General features: G+C 39.8%; 2 protein-coding genes and 1 pseudogene across 2 annotated transcripts in view; 2 read left to right on the plus strand and 1 right to left on the minus strand.

The window, feature by feature from the left end:
• Positions 1-680: 680 nt before the first annotated feature.
• LOC147583305 (uncharacterized) lies at positions 681-1,767 on the minus strand. The gene is made up of 2 exons (XM_086696887.1): positions 1,421-1,767; positions 681-1,125 (listed from the first exon to the last, which is right to left on the minus strand). The coding sequence occupies exons 1-2, from the start codon at positions 1,620-1,622 to the stop codon at positions 788-790; spliced, it is 540 nt and encodes a 179-aa protein (XP_086553013.1). The 5' UTR covers positions 1,623-1,767; the 3' UTR covers positions 681-787.
• KMT2E (lysine methyltransferase 2E (inactive)) overlaps positions 1,766-14,735 on the plus strand; it is a 100,808-nt gene continuing 87,838 nt past the window's right edge. The window contains 1 exon segment of the mRNA XM_086696886.1: positions 1,766-1,959. The gene's annotated coding sequence lies outside the window, so the exon portion shown is untranslated.
• On the plus strand, positions 7,577-7,642 carry LOC112867129 (U4 spliceosomal RNA; annotated as a pseudogene).

The raw sequence follows: 14,735 nt of genomic DNA on the forward strand, positions 1-14,735 counted from the left end.
GGGAGCCGCAACCGTAAGCTGTATGGGGGAGGGGAAGCGCTCTCAAACAGTCATCTCTTCCTCTTCAGGCCGCCAACGCCGACCGCACCACAGTCTCCTCCGCCCAAGCCCTTTCCCCTCCCCCGCCCCAGCCTGGGTCGGAGCCAAACCCCACAGGAATGCAGCCCGGTCACATGCGCTGCGGCGGCGGTGGACGTGCCTCTCCCCCCGCGCCCCAAGGAGACCCAGCGCCATCTTGCCCTGACGCAGTTACAAAAGTCATGAGAGAAATGGTGTCTCCTCGTCCGCGCCAGCGCCCCAAGGTTTCGCAGGGGCCGAGCCGGGGCCCTCACCTCGCGCAAGGACAGGAGAAAATACTCAGGGAAGAGCCTTGAGATTCTCTTCGCCACTGCTTGGGTTCCATATCGGCCGCGGCAGCAACCATCACCATCGTCACTTCTCCCTCTCTGCCTTTGCAACAGCCTCCCCCGACGGCTCTGGCCCCACCCGCTGCTGCAGCATGAGGTCATCGCTAGCCAATCACTACTAGCCCGACAGGACACACCAGGCACTGATTGGCCGCATGGACCGCCTCTGCCTCTCCCCACTCCGCTTACCAAGCGCTCCGGGTCTCTGTGGAGCAAGAAGACGGAAACCGCCATTTCGGGGAAAGACCCCGAAAACAAGAACCGGAATCACAATGTTATTTTAGTGGGGAAACCCTTGTTTTATTCTTTGGCATCCCCCTTTTTTCTTCGAGATAACCGTCTCTCTGTCCCTCCCTCGTTTAATCACCGCCACATAAAGGTTAACTCCTGCTCCCCACCCCGCACATTGTCCCGCCGGCGGGGAAATCCTTCCCCGGGGCCAAGATAAGTAGGAGGCAGCGACGGCAACTGCACCGACGGCAACGGCAGCTTTTTACCCCGATACACGGTGGCAGGGAAGCGGCGCTGACGGTGGCTGTATTTTTCCTGCTGCTTCTCCCCCCGACCTCTTCCGTTTCTCGCTCCTCCATCGAGACGGCGCTGGACGCTCCAGCTCCGCTTTTATCCGGTGCCCGGAGTCTGCGCACTGGAGCCTCCTCAGCCCCTAGTGGGCGTCGAGTGACACCCAAAACGAGTTCACCCAGCGCTGGAGGCCAGACTGGGGAGGGGGAGGGGAAGACGGAGACTGAGGTTGTTTGGGGAGTGGGAGAAAGTGCATCGCTTTCGGAGGGTGATGGGCGGGGGGGGGGGGGGGGGGGGGAGTCGTTCCCAGGGCCTACAGTCTTAATCCTTCCACCCAGTAGTGGCGTGCCCATGCTCGCCGATATCCAGACTTGAGGGCTACTCAGGGTAAAGGGATAAAGAACCAATCCCATCAAATATCGAAACTATCCCAAACCTTCTGTAAATTGTTGAATGCATCTGTTCTGAAAAAAGACGGAGACTCTGCCCACCTCTCTGCCTCCAGTTGCCTGTCTTCAAGCCTCTGTGCCAAGAGGCAGCAGCGGGCGGCAGCCCACAAGCAAAATGGCGGCAGGCAGCTTCGTCCCCTCCCCCTCTGCCCCTGCGGAGCGGGGCGGGCGGGCCCCGTGCACTTGCCGCCGCCGCCGCCGCCGCCGTCGCCGCCGCCGCGGCCGCCGCCGCCGTCGCCGCCATTTTCCCAGAGCGAGAGGCAGTGACACTGAGCGGGCGCAGGGGGCCGAGTCGGAGACCGTGCCTGAGTTCGGGAGCGGCAACAGAGGGGGCATAGACACTCTGAGCAGCCTTGCCGTCGCCTCTGCGTTCCTGTTGACTATCTGGGTGCCCCCTCCCCTACTCCTTGATTGCTGGTGAAGAGGCTGCGCGCTGCTGTTTGGGGAGGGGGTGTGTGGAGCCGGGTCCTGTGTCCGCAGTGGCTGCTGTCGGGGGTTCGTCTGTTCGCGGAGGTGTGGAGAGACTCCTTGGGGGTCGAGCAGATAACGGGGTTCGGGTGTCTGTTGTGTGAACATCGCAGGTCAGTGCTTGTCGTCTCCTTGGGAGTTCTTGGGGTTTGCGGGGTGGAGGGACGCGTGTTTCAAGAGGGAGGGGGCTTTCTCATTTTTATCCTTCCGGGGGTGTTGGGGGGAGTCGACGCTGCCTCTCAGGTGTCTGGGCTGGGGCAAGACGTTGCTTGGTTGAATCGAATTTATCCTTTCTCTTCCCTGTCCCTGGAAAGGGAGCATTATGGCGGGTTTTAGGGTTGGGGAAAGGGGAAACTGGCAGTTAAACCCCCTTGAGAGTGGGAGTTAGGGAGGGGGCGCACTCCTCATTGGCAGCGGGTTAAGGCCGCTTGGGTGAGGAGGGAGGCTTGTGACTGTTAGCAGGGTTTGTGTCGAAGTGGTCCCAGGAGCTGCCAGCTCTCCGTTTCCTCGACCGCATCTTGTTCAGGTGCTCAGAAGCCGTATAGGCCCCATTTTCGTCTCCCATTTCTTGGCTGGCAGTCTCTGGTATAATTTTCAGGTAAATACGAAGGGGGTTAAAAGGACGCTCTGGGTCTCTATCTCCCTTTGTGGGAGAACGAGACAGCTCCTCATCCTCTCCGGGAGAGGGTAAACCCGCCCCTGAGGTGGTCACCCCAGTACCCAGCCTTCTCAGTCTCCTCCCCCACTCCGCTTGCATTATCGCCGTCCTTTACTGTACCGGAGGCTTAGAATCCACAATATGGCACATTTCAGAAAAGCTTATTTTGACCAAGGGATTGGCACAAACACTGTGGCAGCAGATACAGAAGAGAAACAAACGGCTCACTGTGCTAAACGGGGGAGGGGGAGAGAAAAAACAATCCGGAGTGCTCTCTTCCACTGGCCTCAGTTCCGTAGAGATCCGTTCTTGCTAAAGTCTGTCTTAAGAATGATAATTTAAAGTCGAAGAGAAATCGCTAGAGTTCGCTTTGGAGTAAATCCCGGGTTGGTTTCTTTCTTTCTTTCTTTTTTTTTTTTTTTTTGCCTATTTCCCCCCCCTTTTAGAGATGTGAATAACGTAAGGTGTTGGAGTTCTGGAGACCTTGGAGAGAATTAAGTGAGGTGCATTCAACTCTAGGCTGGAGACATCAATACCTAATTGGAAAATAGTCCCGTTTTTTCCCTTATTTTCCGAGATGGGAAGTAAAAAGTGAAATTTCCCTCTTTTGTCCTTTACAGATTCTAAAAATGGCGGCCCCAGGCTGATGTTGTGGTAATCTAATCAGCTCGGGTCCTCCACACCCCATGCAGTGCGTTTGTCTGCAGCATATTACAGGCTTATTATGTTTACATGAAAAGACTGTGCTGCTTTTCTTTCCCGAATAGTTTACAAAAATGTGTTGATTTTACTGCAAATTACAACGCTGTGTTTTAGTTGATTAATTTTGTTGGTTTTTCCTGAGAGGCAAATGAAATGACACCACTTCCAAAAAAAATAATAAAAAACACTCAGGTAGCCTTAGAAATTTGAGTAGTGAGGATGGGTGCACTTAAATATTCAAAAAAAATTACTTGGGACAAATATTAGTTTTCTGCTCGTTTAATCCGAGTGTCTTTTATTCACTGTGCTAAAGTCAGTTAAATGTTGAATAAGTGTATAAGTGCAACATTTTGTGTGAGTAGATGTTTTAATTTAGAGTGTAATGTTTCCCATCCAACACTTGACCAATTTTATGAATTTTGGTTTTTGTACTCTTTCAGATTAATTTTTAGGGAGCTGTACAAACAAGCCTAAACCTGTTACTTCACTGGGTGTGGAGATGCTTGTTCTTCTCACTATTATATATTGCATCCATGTTTCTCATATATTTAAGCATTCCTTATGCATTTTCTAAGTTTGTATATTTCATGAAGTGAAGCTCCATGCTTTGCTGCCTTTTAAAATTGTTTTATAGCATGCAATCATAATTATGTAAGTAAAAAAGTAAGGCTTTAGTTCTTGATACCCCGCCCTGTACCCATTTACCTATTATGGGATGTGGAACTTAGTCTGTTTTAATAGACTAAATAAAAGCCATACCATAATATAGAGTCTTGAATCCATTTTATGCTAATTTCAGTATCTTATAGATGGAGGCAGAAAATTAAATGGTGTTACTTAACAATATTTTTAAAAGTGGGAATGATTAGAATTTATTTTTGGAGTGGAAGGGTGATCTTTTTGGCCTGGACTCAGCAGCGAGATATCAGTGGGCCATTAATGGCATTTAATGACCATTCTGATGTGGAATAACTGAAAGATGAGTAGTTATTGAAATCTAGTAGTTCTTGAAAAGGTTGGAGAGTACACACCCTTTCATGATTCTTTTATTCCACAGTAAATTCTGCTCCAATATTTACAACGGAATAAGGGAATCATGAAGTTCGTATATGAACTAGTTGTCTGTTGTACAAAATAATTGTAGCAATCACTGCCTTAGTTTCTTCATGGAAGACAGTGTACAACTGTACTTAGAATCTTTGGAATATTTTAGTATGAAATGAAATGTTGGTGGGTAGTGGGAGAGTTTATGTAGGGATTTGGGGTCAGTACTCATTTGTATGTGCTCTGATCGTATAAGTCTAGATCCATAACTGCTGGGTAAGGATTGTGCATTTATTTTATGGACTACGTAGTTACAATCTGTGGTTCAGAAGGTTGGTACTTTAAACTTGCTATCTATGGTAGGAAATCAGTATACTCTTAGGAAAATTTATTTTATGTAGCCATGGAAAGGAACGCTGTATACAACCATTGTTTTTTCTTGATAGTGACCTTGATCAGCTCTAGACACACAAAGCATTTGGACTTATTTGGCTTCAAATAAACAATACCAAGTTAGAAATTATAAGAAAAGCTGCCTTGACTCTATTAGCTTTCTTCATACTAGCCTGCTTCATTGCTTTGTATTTTGTTTGTTTCTTTTGATATATTTTTTGAATGTATTGTACTCTTTTAAATGGTTACTTTATAAATAACATGGCTGTGTTTGGTTTTTGTTAATGTGTATGTACCCCATTGACCATCTGTGTTTTAAATAAGAAATTGTAGGGGCAATTTTTTTTTAAAAAGGTTAAGTATAATTTTTTCTGAGTGAGTTTTGAAACATTCAGTCTCTTGGGGGAAAACTAGTCAAATAGTCTTTGTTCTTAGGGTAGCTAAGGTTGAGGGATTAGGTGTTTGTCTGTTTAAGTGGATTTGTAGAAAATCATAATGTAATTGGTGAGCAAATTTTATTTTTAGAGACTGTAGTTTGATCATACTTCCCTTTTGTTGTCAGTGTAAGTTATAGGATCCCTTTGATCTCAGTTTAAGTTAGAACCTTTACAGGGCTCCTGTATTTCCCTTCAACTCTTAAGATTTCTGATAACTCCCTCACAATTTTGCCTTGTTTGTCTTAGAGCTTCCAGCTGGAGAATTTTTCCATGTATATACTAAAGCAAGCTCTAGGACTTCTTGGATCTAAAATGAGGAAGTGAGGGGAAAAGCCAATTAATAAGTTAGGAGAAATTCTTCCTTTAACACATAACCTTAGTGGTCTTAGTGAAAGTCTAACTTCTTAAATTGGTTTTTTATTTCTAAGAATAATGTACCCATTTCATGCATCAAACTCTTAAACGTATAGTTTTATTTTTAAAAGTGTGTTATGTAAATCCTAACAGCTCTGCTTAGTTCTGGAAGTTACTACTAGGACTTTAATGTGTACTGTCATTGTGTGTTTAAAATGGAGAAAACCAAAAGGACTTTGAAGAGTTACCACAAACTGCTAAAGAAATGTTAGTATGTAATTTTTACAAAAGATGCTGTTTATTTTTTTTTTAAATATTTTAGTAATGTGTAATTAGCTTTTATTTCCAAAGGATTTATTCACAATAGAGAGTAGGTGCTCAATTATTTTTTGAGTTTAAAGCTTTCATTTGAGCAAACACATCTCAAATATTCAGGGTAATCAGGGACTTTTCTTTGTTACATGTTAGGAAAAGCATTTAATACTTGTATTCAGGGAGACTTGTTAATATTGACTATAGAATTATTTTTATTTTGTGGTAAAATTTTTTTTTATATTGGCTGGCAAAATAAGGTTACTATTTTAGGTGCTGCTGTATAAATGTTAGCTTTTAGGCTGGTTTGAAATTGGAGTGGCTCACAATTTTTTACTGTCTCTTGTAATGTACAAATGTTGGGAAGAGCTTTATTTTTTTTTAATATTAAAAGGATAGTATAGGGGCGCCTGGGTGGCGCAGTCGGTTAAGCGTCCGACTTCAGCCAGGTCACGATCTCGCGGTCCGTGAGTTCGAGCCCCGCGTCGGGCTCTGGGCTGATGGCTCGGAGCCTGGAGCCTGTTTCCGATTCTGTGTCTCCCTCTCTCTCTGCCCCTCCCCCGTTCATGCTCTGTCTCTCTCTGTCCCAAAAATAAATAAACGTTGAAAAAAAATTAAAAAAAAAAAAAGGATAGTATATATTACCTAAAAACTTATTTAATGTGGAAGAGCAATATTTATGGTTGAAAATAGTTTTTTAGTGCACCAAATTTGAAGTAACCATATTTAACTAAAAATCTTGCTATTGCCATTAAACAGTATTTTACAGACAGGTAGGAATTAACCAAAAGAATTTTTTTGTTGTTATTGTGAGCATTTGTGATCAGTTCTACATAAAAAGTCAAAATGATGATGACTCAGGTTAACTTAATTAAATGTTATTTGTATCTTTAAGACTATGAGAAGTATTTATTAACCGTTAGTAAATAGGATGCTTTTTACTTAAGTGAGAGTCAAGAAAATAGGTGGGTCTTATATTTCACTTGATAAATATTTTCACTTAATATGAAATCAGTTTTTTTTTTCCTCAGAGGGGTCATAAATCAAATTTTATTTTTAAGACAGTTTGGGAAAGCTATTTTTATATTGTTAGGTGAATTTTACAACTTTATTGCAAAATCTGATTTGATTATTTACAAAAACTAGTTGAGCTGTTTGGGATCTTGAACTTTTCAATGCAACAGGTCAGTCAGAATTCTTTTTTGATGTGTTCAATTAAGATGCCATTGAAAACAGACATTATGACTTTTAATGCATAAATAGTATGTAATAATTCAATGAGTAATCAAGTCCACATCTATTATGTTTAGTTAAAATATTTATTTTTGCCTTTTAAAATTATTTCAAATGTGAAATTTGGATTTAAGACAGGACCTGAGAAACAAAATGATTTATGCAGCTTTCTTTGTTCTAGTTTTACAGTTGGAGAAGACAGGGAATTTTCTAGCAACTCTTAGATGTTTGCTTAGAGTTAATCCAAAGGAATAAACATCTTGGTCCTGAAGTTTATTATTGAGAAAGAACATTAAGTAATCACACCTGTGTTATAGCTAACTTGGTTGCATTTAAGGTCTGAGCCCGTGGCATAAAATTAAATAATAGAACAATGGGATTGAGGTAGTTTTGGTTTGTGGTACTGGTAACATAAAGTTCAAGTTCACATACTTATATTATGTAACATTTTATCTGAGACAAGAAAATTTTTATTAATTTTTAAATCTATTTTGGCTTTTGTTTTCAAAAGGTATTTAAAACATAATTTTTATTTAAAGACTTTTAACTGAATTTACCATAAATTATTTTAAACTTATTTGAGTTAAGTAAGTTTTTAGCTTTGCACAGTGGCAGTATTGTAGCCAGTGAGGTTTATCTGAGGCATGATTATTGCTAATTGAGTTAAGTAAATTTAAAGATTAAATCTTTTCCCATTTGTCTCACTGGTCTAACAATCATGTAAAGCCTAGTATCAGTGGTTTTTAGCAAAAAGTGAGGAATGTGGTGAAAAGAATGAACTATTATCACTTAGGATGTTGTCAGAAAATAGTTTTGTTTTTTCAAAAGTTTACATATTGGGACACTGTATATGAGAAAGATACACTTTCCTAATATTTTTTCTTATTTCACCGACTAATAATGAAAGATAATAGTTTCTAATTTTGATTTCACAGAGAGACCTCTTAAATTCCTCTTGTCCTGCTTTATATGTCATTCAAAGAAAGACAAGTTTCAGGAATTTGAAAACCCATTTTCTCTTTAACGATGTTGCAAAGGATGGGAAGATTCTTGATGTGACTGATTTGAATGGTTGGGACTCTGCTTCATTAGCTATAAATTGATGGGGGGGGTCTGAGGTTGGTCTGATACATAGTAGCTCTTCTTGAGAAAATAAGATTGTTCCTTTTGAATTATTTGCTTTTCTGCTGCCTCTCTTTAAGTGAATCTGTGTAATTGGCTGAATTGACAGCCTTATTACATCTTTACCATTAAGCCCCCAGCAAAACCATATTTTTCAAGCACAGACAAAAGATGAATTTAAGTAGCTGCTATTTCCCTTGTACTGTTTATTTCTACTCCTTAAAAGCCTGCTGTTTCAGGGTTTGTTTGGATACAGGGTACGGAAATCATATCCAACCAGCTTAAGTAAAAGATTTGTTATAAGACTATAGGGAAATCTTAGAGAACTTTTTTGAAGAAAAGTACCGTTGGACCTCACAGGAATTGGCAAGGTGTCAGTGAGCCACTGTGCTCCATCTTGAGCCCTTTAATTAGCTGTGACTAGTTAAGGAGATGGTGGTAGGGTGGGTATTTGTGGTGTGAGGGAATTTGCTTGGATGGAGAGTAAGAGACGGACATTTAATTCATCGTGGAACAATTGCCTTTTTTCAGGGATGTTCAAATGTACTCGAGAGGGCCTCTACAACTAAATAATTAGTATCAAATTGATGATTCCACTTTTTAATTTAATTTATTTTAAATGTATTTTTTTTTAATGTTTATTTTTGAGAGAGAGAGAGAGAGAAGGGGGAGGGCCAGAGAGAGGGAGACAGAGGATCCGAAGTGGCTCCGTGCTGACAGCAGAGAGCCCAGTGCGAGGCTTGAACTCACTAGCTGTGAGAGCACGGCCTGAGCCGAAGTTGGACGCTCACCTGTCTGAGCCACTCAGGCACCCCCTCCACTTTTTAATTTTAAAAATACAAGTATTATATATAAATATATGCATGTGTTTTGAGGAATACTCCCAAAATACCAGTTTTTTTGTTTTAATTTTTTATTTTATTAAAACAATTCCTTAATATTTAATTTAATTGAGAGCGAGAGAGCAGGGGAGGGCAGAGAGAGAGGGAGACACAGAATCTAAAGCAGGCTCCAGGCTCTGATCTGTCAGCACAGAGCCCAAAATGCGGCTTGAACTCAGAACCATGAGATCGTGACCTGAGCTGAAGTCGGACGCCTAACCGACTGAGCCACCCAGGCGCCCCTTAATTTTTTATTTTAAAGTAATTTCAGGCTTACAGAAGTTACATGAATACTACAAAACTTCTTATACCCTTTATTCACATCCCCTGATTTTTAACATTTTGTCACCTTTGCTTTATTATTCTCTCTATGCATGTAAAAAAAAAATTCTTAACTAGAGTAGATTGCATATAAGATGCTGTCTTATACTTAAATATGCATTTTTAAAGATCAAGAATCTTTTCTTAGGTAACCAGAGTGGTTAAACTTAGGAAGTTTGGCATTGATGTAATTCTTTTTATCTAGTCTGTTGTCCATATTCCGTTTTCATCAGTTGTCCCAATTATGTCCTTTATTAGCACTTTTTTTTCTGGTGCAGTCGCCAATTCAGGATCACGGATTGCATTTAGTTCTCTGATCTCTTTGTCTTTCATGACATTGGCAAGCTAGCTATTTATACAGTGCCCCTCAATTGGGTTTAAGGTTTCTTCATGATTAGATTCAGGTTTTGCATTTTTGGCTGGAATACTAGATAAGCAGTATGTGGGCTTTTTTTTTTTAATCATTTTTGTTTGCCCCTTACCAGTATGTTCATTTTGATTGCTGGGTTAAGGTGTTTAGTAGTTTTTCCATTGTATAGTTACTGTTTCTCATTTTGCCTTTATTAAGTAATTTGTGGAAAGATATTTTGAGATTGTGTAAATATTCTGGTCCCTGTCATACTTTCTTAGATTTAGTGTCTATAGGTGATTCTTGCTTAAATAAGTTTTTACTTTGCGTCTGTATATACACCGAAGTTCTTAGCAGTGATTTGTGTCTGAGTAATTGGAATTGTGGGGGTTTTCTTTTCTCTTCTGATTTTTCTGAGACATATGGATAACTTTTGTAATCAAAAACAGATGAAAAAAATTGAAGGAAAGTGTAGATAATTTGGATAGTATCAGATATTATTCTTGCACAGTTTTCTACATAAATGTGGGTTTAAAATAGCTTTCTGAATGCTGATCTAATTTGAAATTCAGAATATAGAAAATAAGTGCTTAGGTTGTTAAATTATTTTTAAAAAATTATGACGTTCCAATTCCTTATTTAGCTTTTAGAATTATTGCTAAATGAGCTTTGAATTACAGTTATGTTTAGGTTTATGATTTGCTACTAATGCTAGCACTTTGATTTCTAAGACAAGACTGAAAATACATATTTTAATTATGGTGTTACTCCCCTTCCTCCATTAAAAAAAAATCCTTGAAGTAATTCTTTTGAAGAAAAGTATTTTTTTTCTGAAATTGAGATAAGTTCTTTTTGTTTTAACATACATGCAAGTTTGATGTTTTATTTATTTATTTTTAAATATTTATTTTTGAAAGAGAGAATGCACACCTGCGTGAGCCGGGGAGGGCCAGAGAGAGAGGGACAGAGGATCCCAAGCGGCTCTGTGCTGACAGTGCAGAGCCTGATTCACGGCTCTAACTCAGGAACCTTGAGATCATGACTTGAGCCAAAGTTGGACACTCAACCGGCTGAGCCACCCAGGCGTCCCCAAGTTTGCTCTTTAAAAAAGGTTAGTGAGATGGTACACTTAACAAAGCAGAGCTTTAAACATCTATAACTCTTAGGACAAAGTGGTACGTGATTTTGGAATAAATACAATACTCATTCTAGAAAAGTTCAGAAGGACAAGAAGGGACAAGAAACAGGAAAAACACTGATTCAAACTTTAATTACATTATAGTGATACTTTTATCAGTTTTGTATAGTGATAGCAAGATATTCATAGTGAATTTGGATGATAATTTGAATATTTTACTGATGTGAATGAAAATTACTAATTTGATTGGAAATTTTCAGAGAGAATGGGAGAAGAAAATTTGAGACTTGTGAATACTTGTAGAGTGGAGATTATATCTTTTAAAACTTAAAATTTCAAGGCACATGGGTGACTTCGTCAGTTAAGTGTCCAACTTTGGCTCAGGTCATGATCTCACAGTCTGTGAGTTTGAGCCCCACGTCAGGCTCTGTGCCAACAGCTCAGAGCCTGGAACCTGCTTCAGATTCTGTGTCTCCCTCTCTCTCTGTCCCTACCCCACTCCCACTCTGTCTCTCTCAAGAATAAAATAAAAACAAAAAAAATTTTCCTTGGGAGAAAATTAAGGTAATCATATTTCAAATAAGGAGGATTAATAAGATGATATAGTTGATTCTTAGTATTTTGCAGGTGCTTAATTAATTTAAAACTCATTTGAATCAACTGTATCTATCTGTGTCTTAAGAGAATGAAAGTTCAGTTTGTAAAACTACCAAATCTTACCCATTATCTTAAAAAAGTACAGGGTGAAAGGTGCAAAAGCAAATCCTATGATAAACAGGATTTTCTTTTAGGCCACAACCCCCATCCTGGACATGTAAAATAGCACCCTATTAAAGTTAAAATGTTTTCTTTTTCTTAGAGTTTATTCACTTATTTTTGACAGAGGGAGAGAGAATCCCAAACAGGCTTAAATGCCAGGCTTGAACCCACAAATCATGAAATAATGACCTGAGCTAAAATCAAGAGTCAGACACTTAACTGACTGAGCTACCCAGGCGTACCCTATTGACTGAAGTTAAGAAACCAGAGTTAGAATTGATTGGTGAGATCTTTTAGTGAGCTATTTTTCATTGTGGCCCAGGGACCCCATGTGTTATTTATGTAGAGTGCTTATTAAACATTCTTGGGCCCAATTCCAGACCTACTTAATTACATCTAGTGGAGCCATGAATTTGCATTTTAGTTACTAGTCTCAGAAATTTTTATACTGTTCTAGTTCTTTCCTTTTATTTTACAACTAGACCAAATCCCAGGGAGGTTAAATAATTTTCTCTAGGTCATATAGTTAGATAGTGGTTGATCAAGGATTGAAATTTAGGTCATGATTCTTGATGCTTTAAACTTTTCCAAGAAACCATGCTGACTGCCCTCTTGAGAAGCCAGGCCACTATTTTTAGATTCTCTGAATGAGGGAATACTTTGTGCAATGTCATGTGACAGACTCTATATGTTTAGTGTTTCTGTACATCCTAATTCAAGATGATCTGTTGGTTTCCAGAACCCGCGAGTTATTTGGATAAGAGTCTTGGATTGGAATTGTAGCAGTACAAATTGTGATCAAGTTATGGTGAGCCTTGAATGCCATGATAAAAGATTATGGCCTTTATGGGGAAGTTGCTGAAAAATTTGCTTTGGGGAGTGACATACTGGGACATGCTTATTTATCCCCTCCAATTCTTAAGATCATGCAAGTGTTATATGCTTATTAAAAGAGCTCAAACAATACTTCTTTAGCGGCAATATTGCACAGGGCTTAAGAGTAGATACTAGAACTACAATCAAACCAGGTTGTATTGCCTAGTGACCTGGGCAAGTTAGTTATCTTTTAGTGCGTTAGTTTGTTGATCTGCAACATTGAGGTAACAATAGAGCTTATCTTATACAGTCGTTTTGAGAATTCAGTGTTAATATGTGTACAATTCTTAGTAGGCTCTCCAGCTGTTTGTGTTGTAGTTGTTTCTTGAAAAAACAGAACCATCCCTAGTGTCTCTTATATGCTGAGGTGATCACTATTTATAGCTTCTATATTTTTCCTAAAGTGTTTTACATAGATACATTAGAAGATTCTTACCTTCATTTAAGATATATTTTTTAAAAAATTAATGTTTTATTTATGTATTTATTTATTTTTGAGAGAAAAAGAGGCAGAGAGAGAGATACAGAATCCAAAGCAGGCTTCAGGCTCTGAGCTGTCAGTACAGAGCCCGATGCGGGGCTCAAACTCACAAACTGTGAAATCGTGGCCTGAGTCAAAGTTGGATGTGTAACCCACTGAGCCACCCAAGTGCCCTTCATTTAAAAAATATTAATGCTGGGGGTGCCTGGGTGGCTCAGTCAGTTACATGTCCGACTTCAGCTCAGGTCTTGTGATTCATGAGTTCCAGCCCTGCATTGGGCTCTGTGCTGATAGCTCAGAGCATGGAGCCTGCTACCAATTCTGTGTGTCTCTCTCTCTCTGGCCCTCTCCCTTGCTTGCACTCTGTCTCTCTCTCTCCCAAAGATAAGTAAACATTAAAAAAATACTTAAAAAATATTAATGCCAATTGAATGTTGAATGATGTAAACTTTGTGCTGCCTCCATTTGTTGAGTTCAATGCTCATAAAAGTCCTATGTTTGTTTCCAAATTGGCTAATCCCATTGTACTTGTATTGTGTTTATATTATTAGGTATAATTAAACCATTGATAAATGAATGTGAAAAGAGGGTTGTATTTTTTTTTTAAGTTTATTTATTTTGAGAGAGCGAGATCGAGAGCGCGCCTGCATGCGTGATCAGAGAGGGGCAAAGAGAAAGGAGAGAGAATCCCAGGCAGGCTCCCTTTATCACGAAGCCTGACAGAGGCTCAGTTCCACAAACCTTGAGATCTTGACCTCAGCTGATATCAAGAGTCTGAACCTTAACTGACTGAGCCACCCAGGCATCCCTGAGAATTGACACAAACTAAGTTAATTACTTTGGAAAACTTGTTAAACATACATTAATTGTCAAAGAAAGTTGTTAGGTATGGGTAAGGTAACTAAAATAATACAAATCCAAATCGAGAAGGAGATCTGCATTCTCATTGCTCCACAGGTGTCTAAGTAATTTGTTACCTTGAAATAATCTAAAACCAAAAATTATAGACAATGCATTATAGATAGGGTTTATACAATAATGAGAACCCAAAATTCCAATTAGCAGAGCCATGTTCAAAGAGAACATTTGGGCTTAACATTAAAATATTGATGAATTAGGGGCGCCTGGGTGGCGCAGTCGGTTAAGCGTCCGACTTCAGCCAGGTCACGATCTCGCGGTCCGTGAGTTCGAGCCCCGCGCCAGGCTCTGGGCTGATGGCTCAGAGCCTGGAGCCTGTTTCCGATTCTGTGTCTCCCTCTCTCTCTGCCCCTCCCCCGTTCATGCTCTGTCTCTCTCTGTCCCAAAAATAAATAAACGTTGAAAAAAAATTTTTTTTTTTTAAAATATTGATGAATTATATTTTAAATGAAAAAGTTTATAAGGTATACGTAACTTTTAAATGGTTCTCCAGGTTAATTGACTTTGATGAACTAACCAATTTTGAGTTACTGTTTTTTATATATATAAATCCAGATTTTTTTTTCAGTCCAAAAGGAGATGAATCTTACTGTATTCTCTAGCATTTTTTTTTTTCCATTTAGTATCTTAGAAATATAAAAATGCTCTTTCATGCTGACATCTTGGCCTCTAGAATTGTTTGTGGTCATGTGTTGTGGCATCCTTAGGAAACTAATACTGCCCTCAATTCCAGTTACTCTCAGTGAAGCCCACTGCTAGACAACACACACACACACCACGCACACACATACATACAAAAGAAAAAGAATTAAAATGCTGTTTCAGAGTCTGATTGTGCTTTGTCTACTTGGGTTTATAGGATTCTGCCTAGATGAAATGACAGATTTCGCATGTCCATGGAATTGAATAGA

The sequence above is a fragment of the Puma concolor genome, chromosome A2, assembly GCF_028749965.1.
Source record: "Puma concolor isolate L17-30 chromosome A2, mPumCon1.1.hap2, whole genome shotgun sequence".
Classification (NCBI taxonomy): Eukaryota; Metazoa; Chordata; class Mammalia; order Carnivora; family Felidae; genus Puma; species Puma concolor.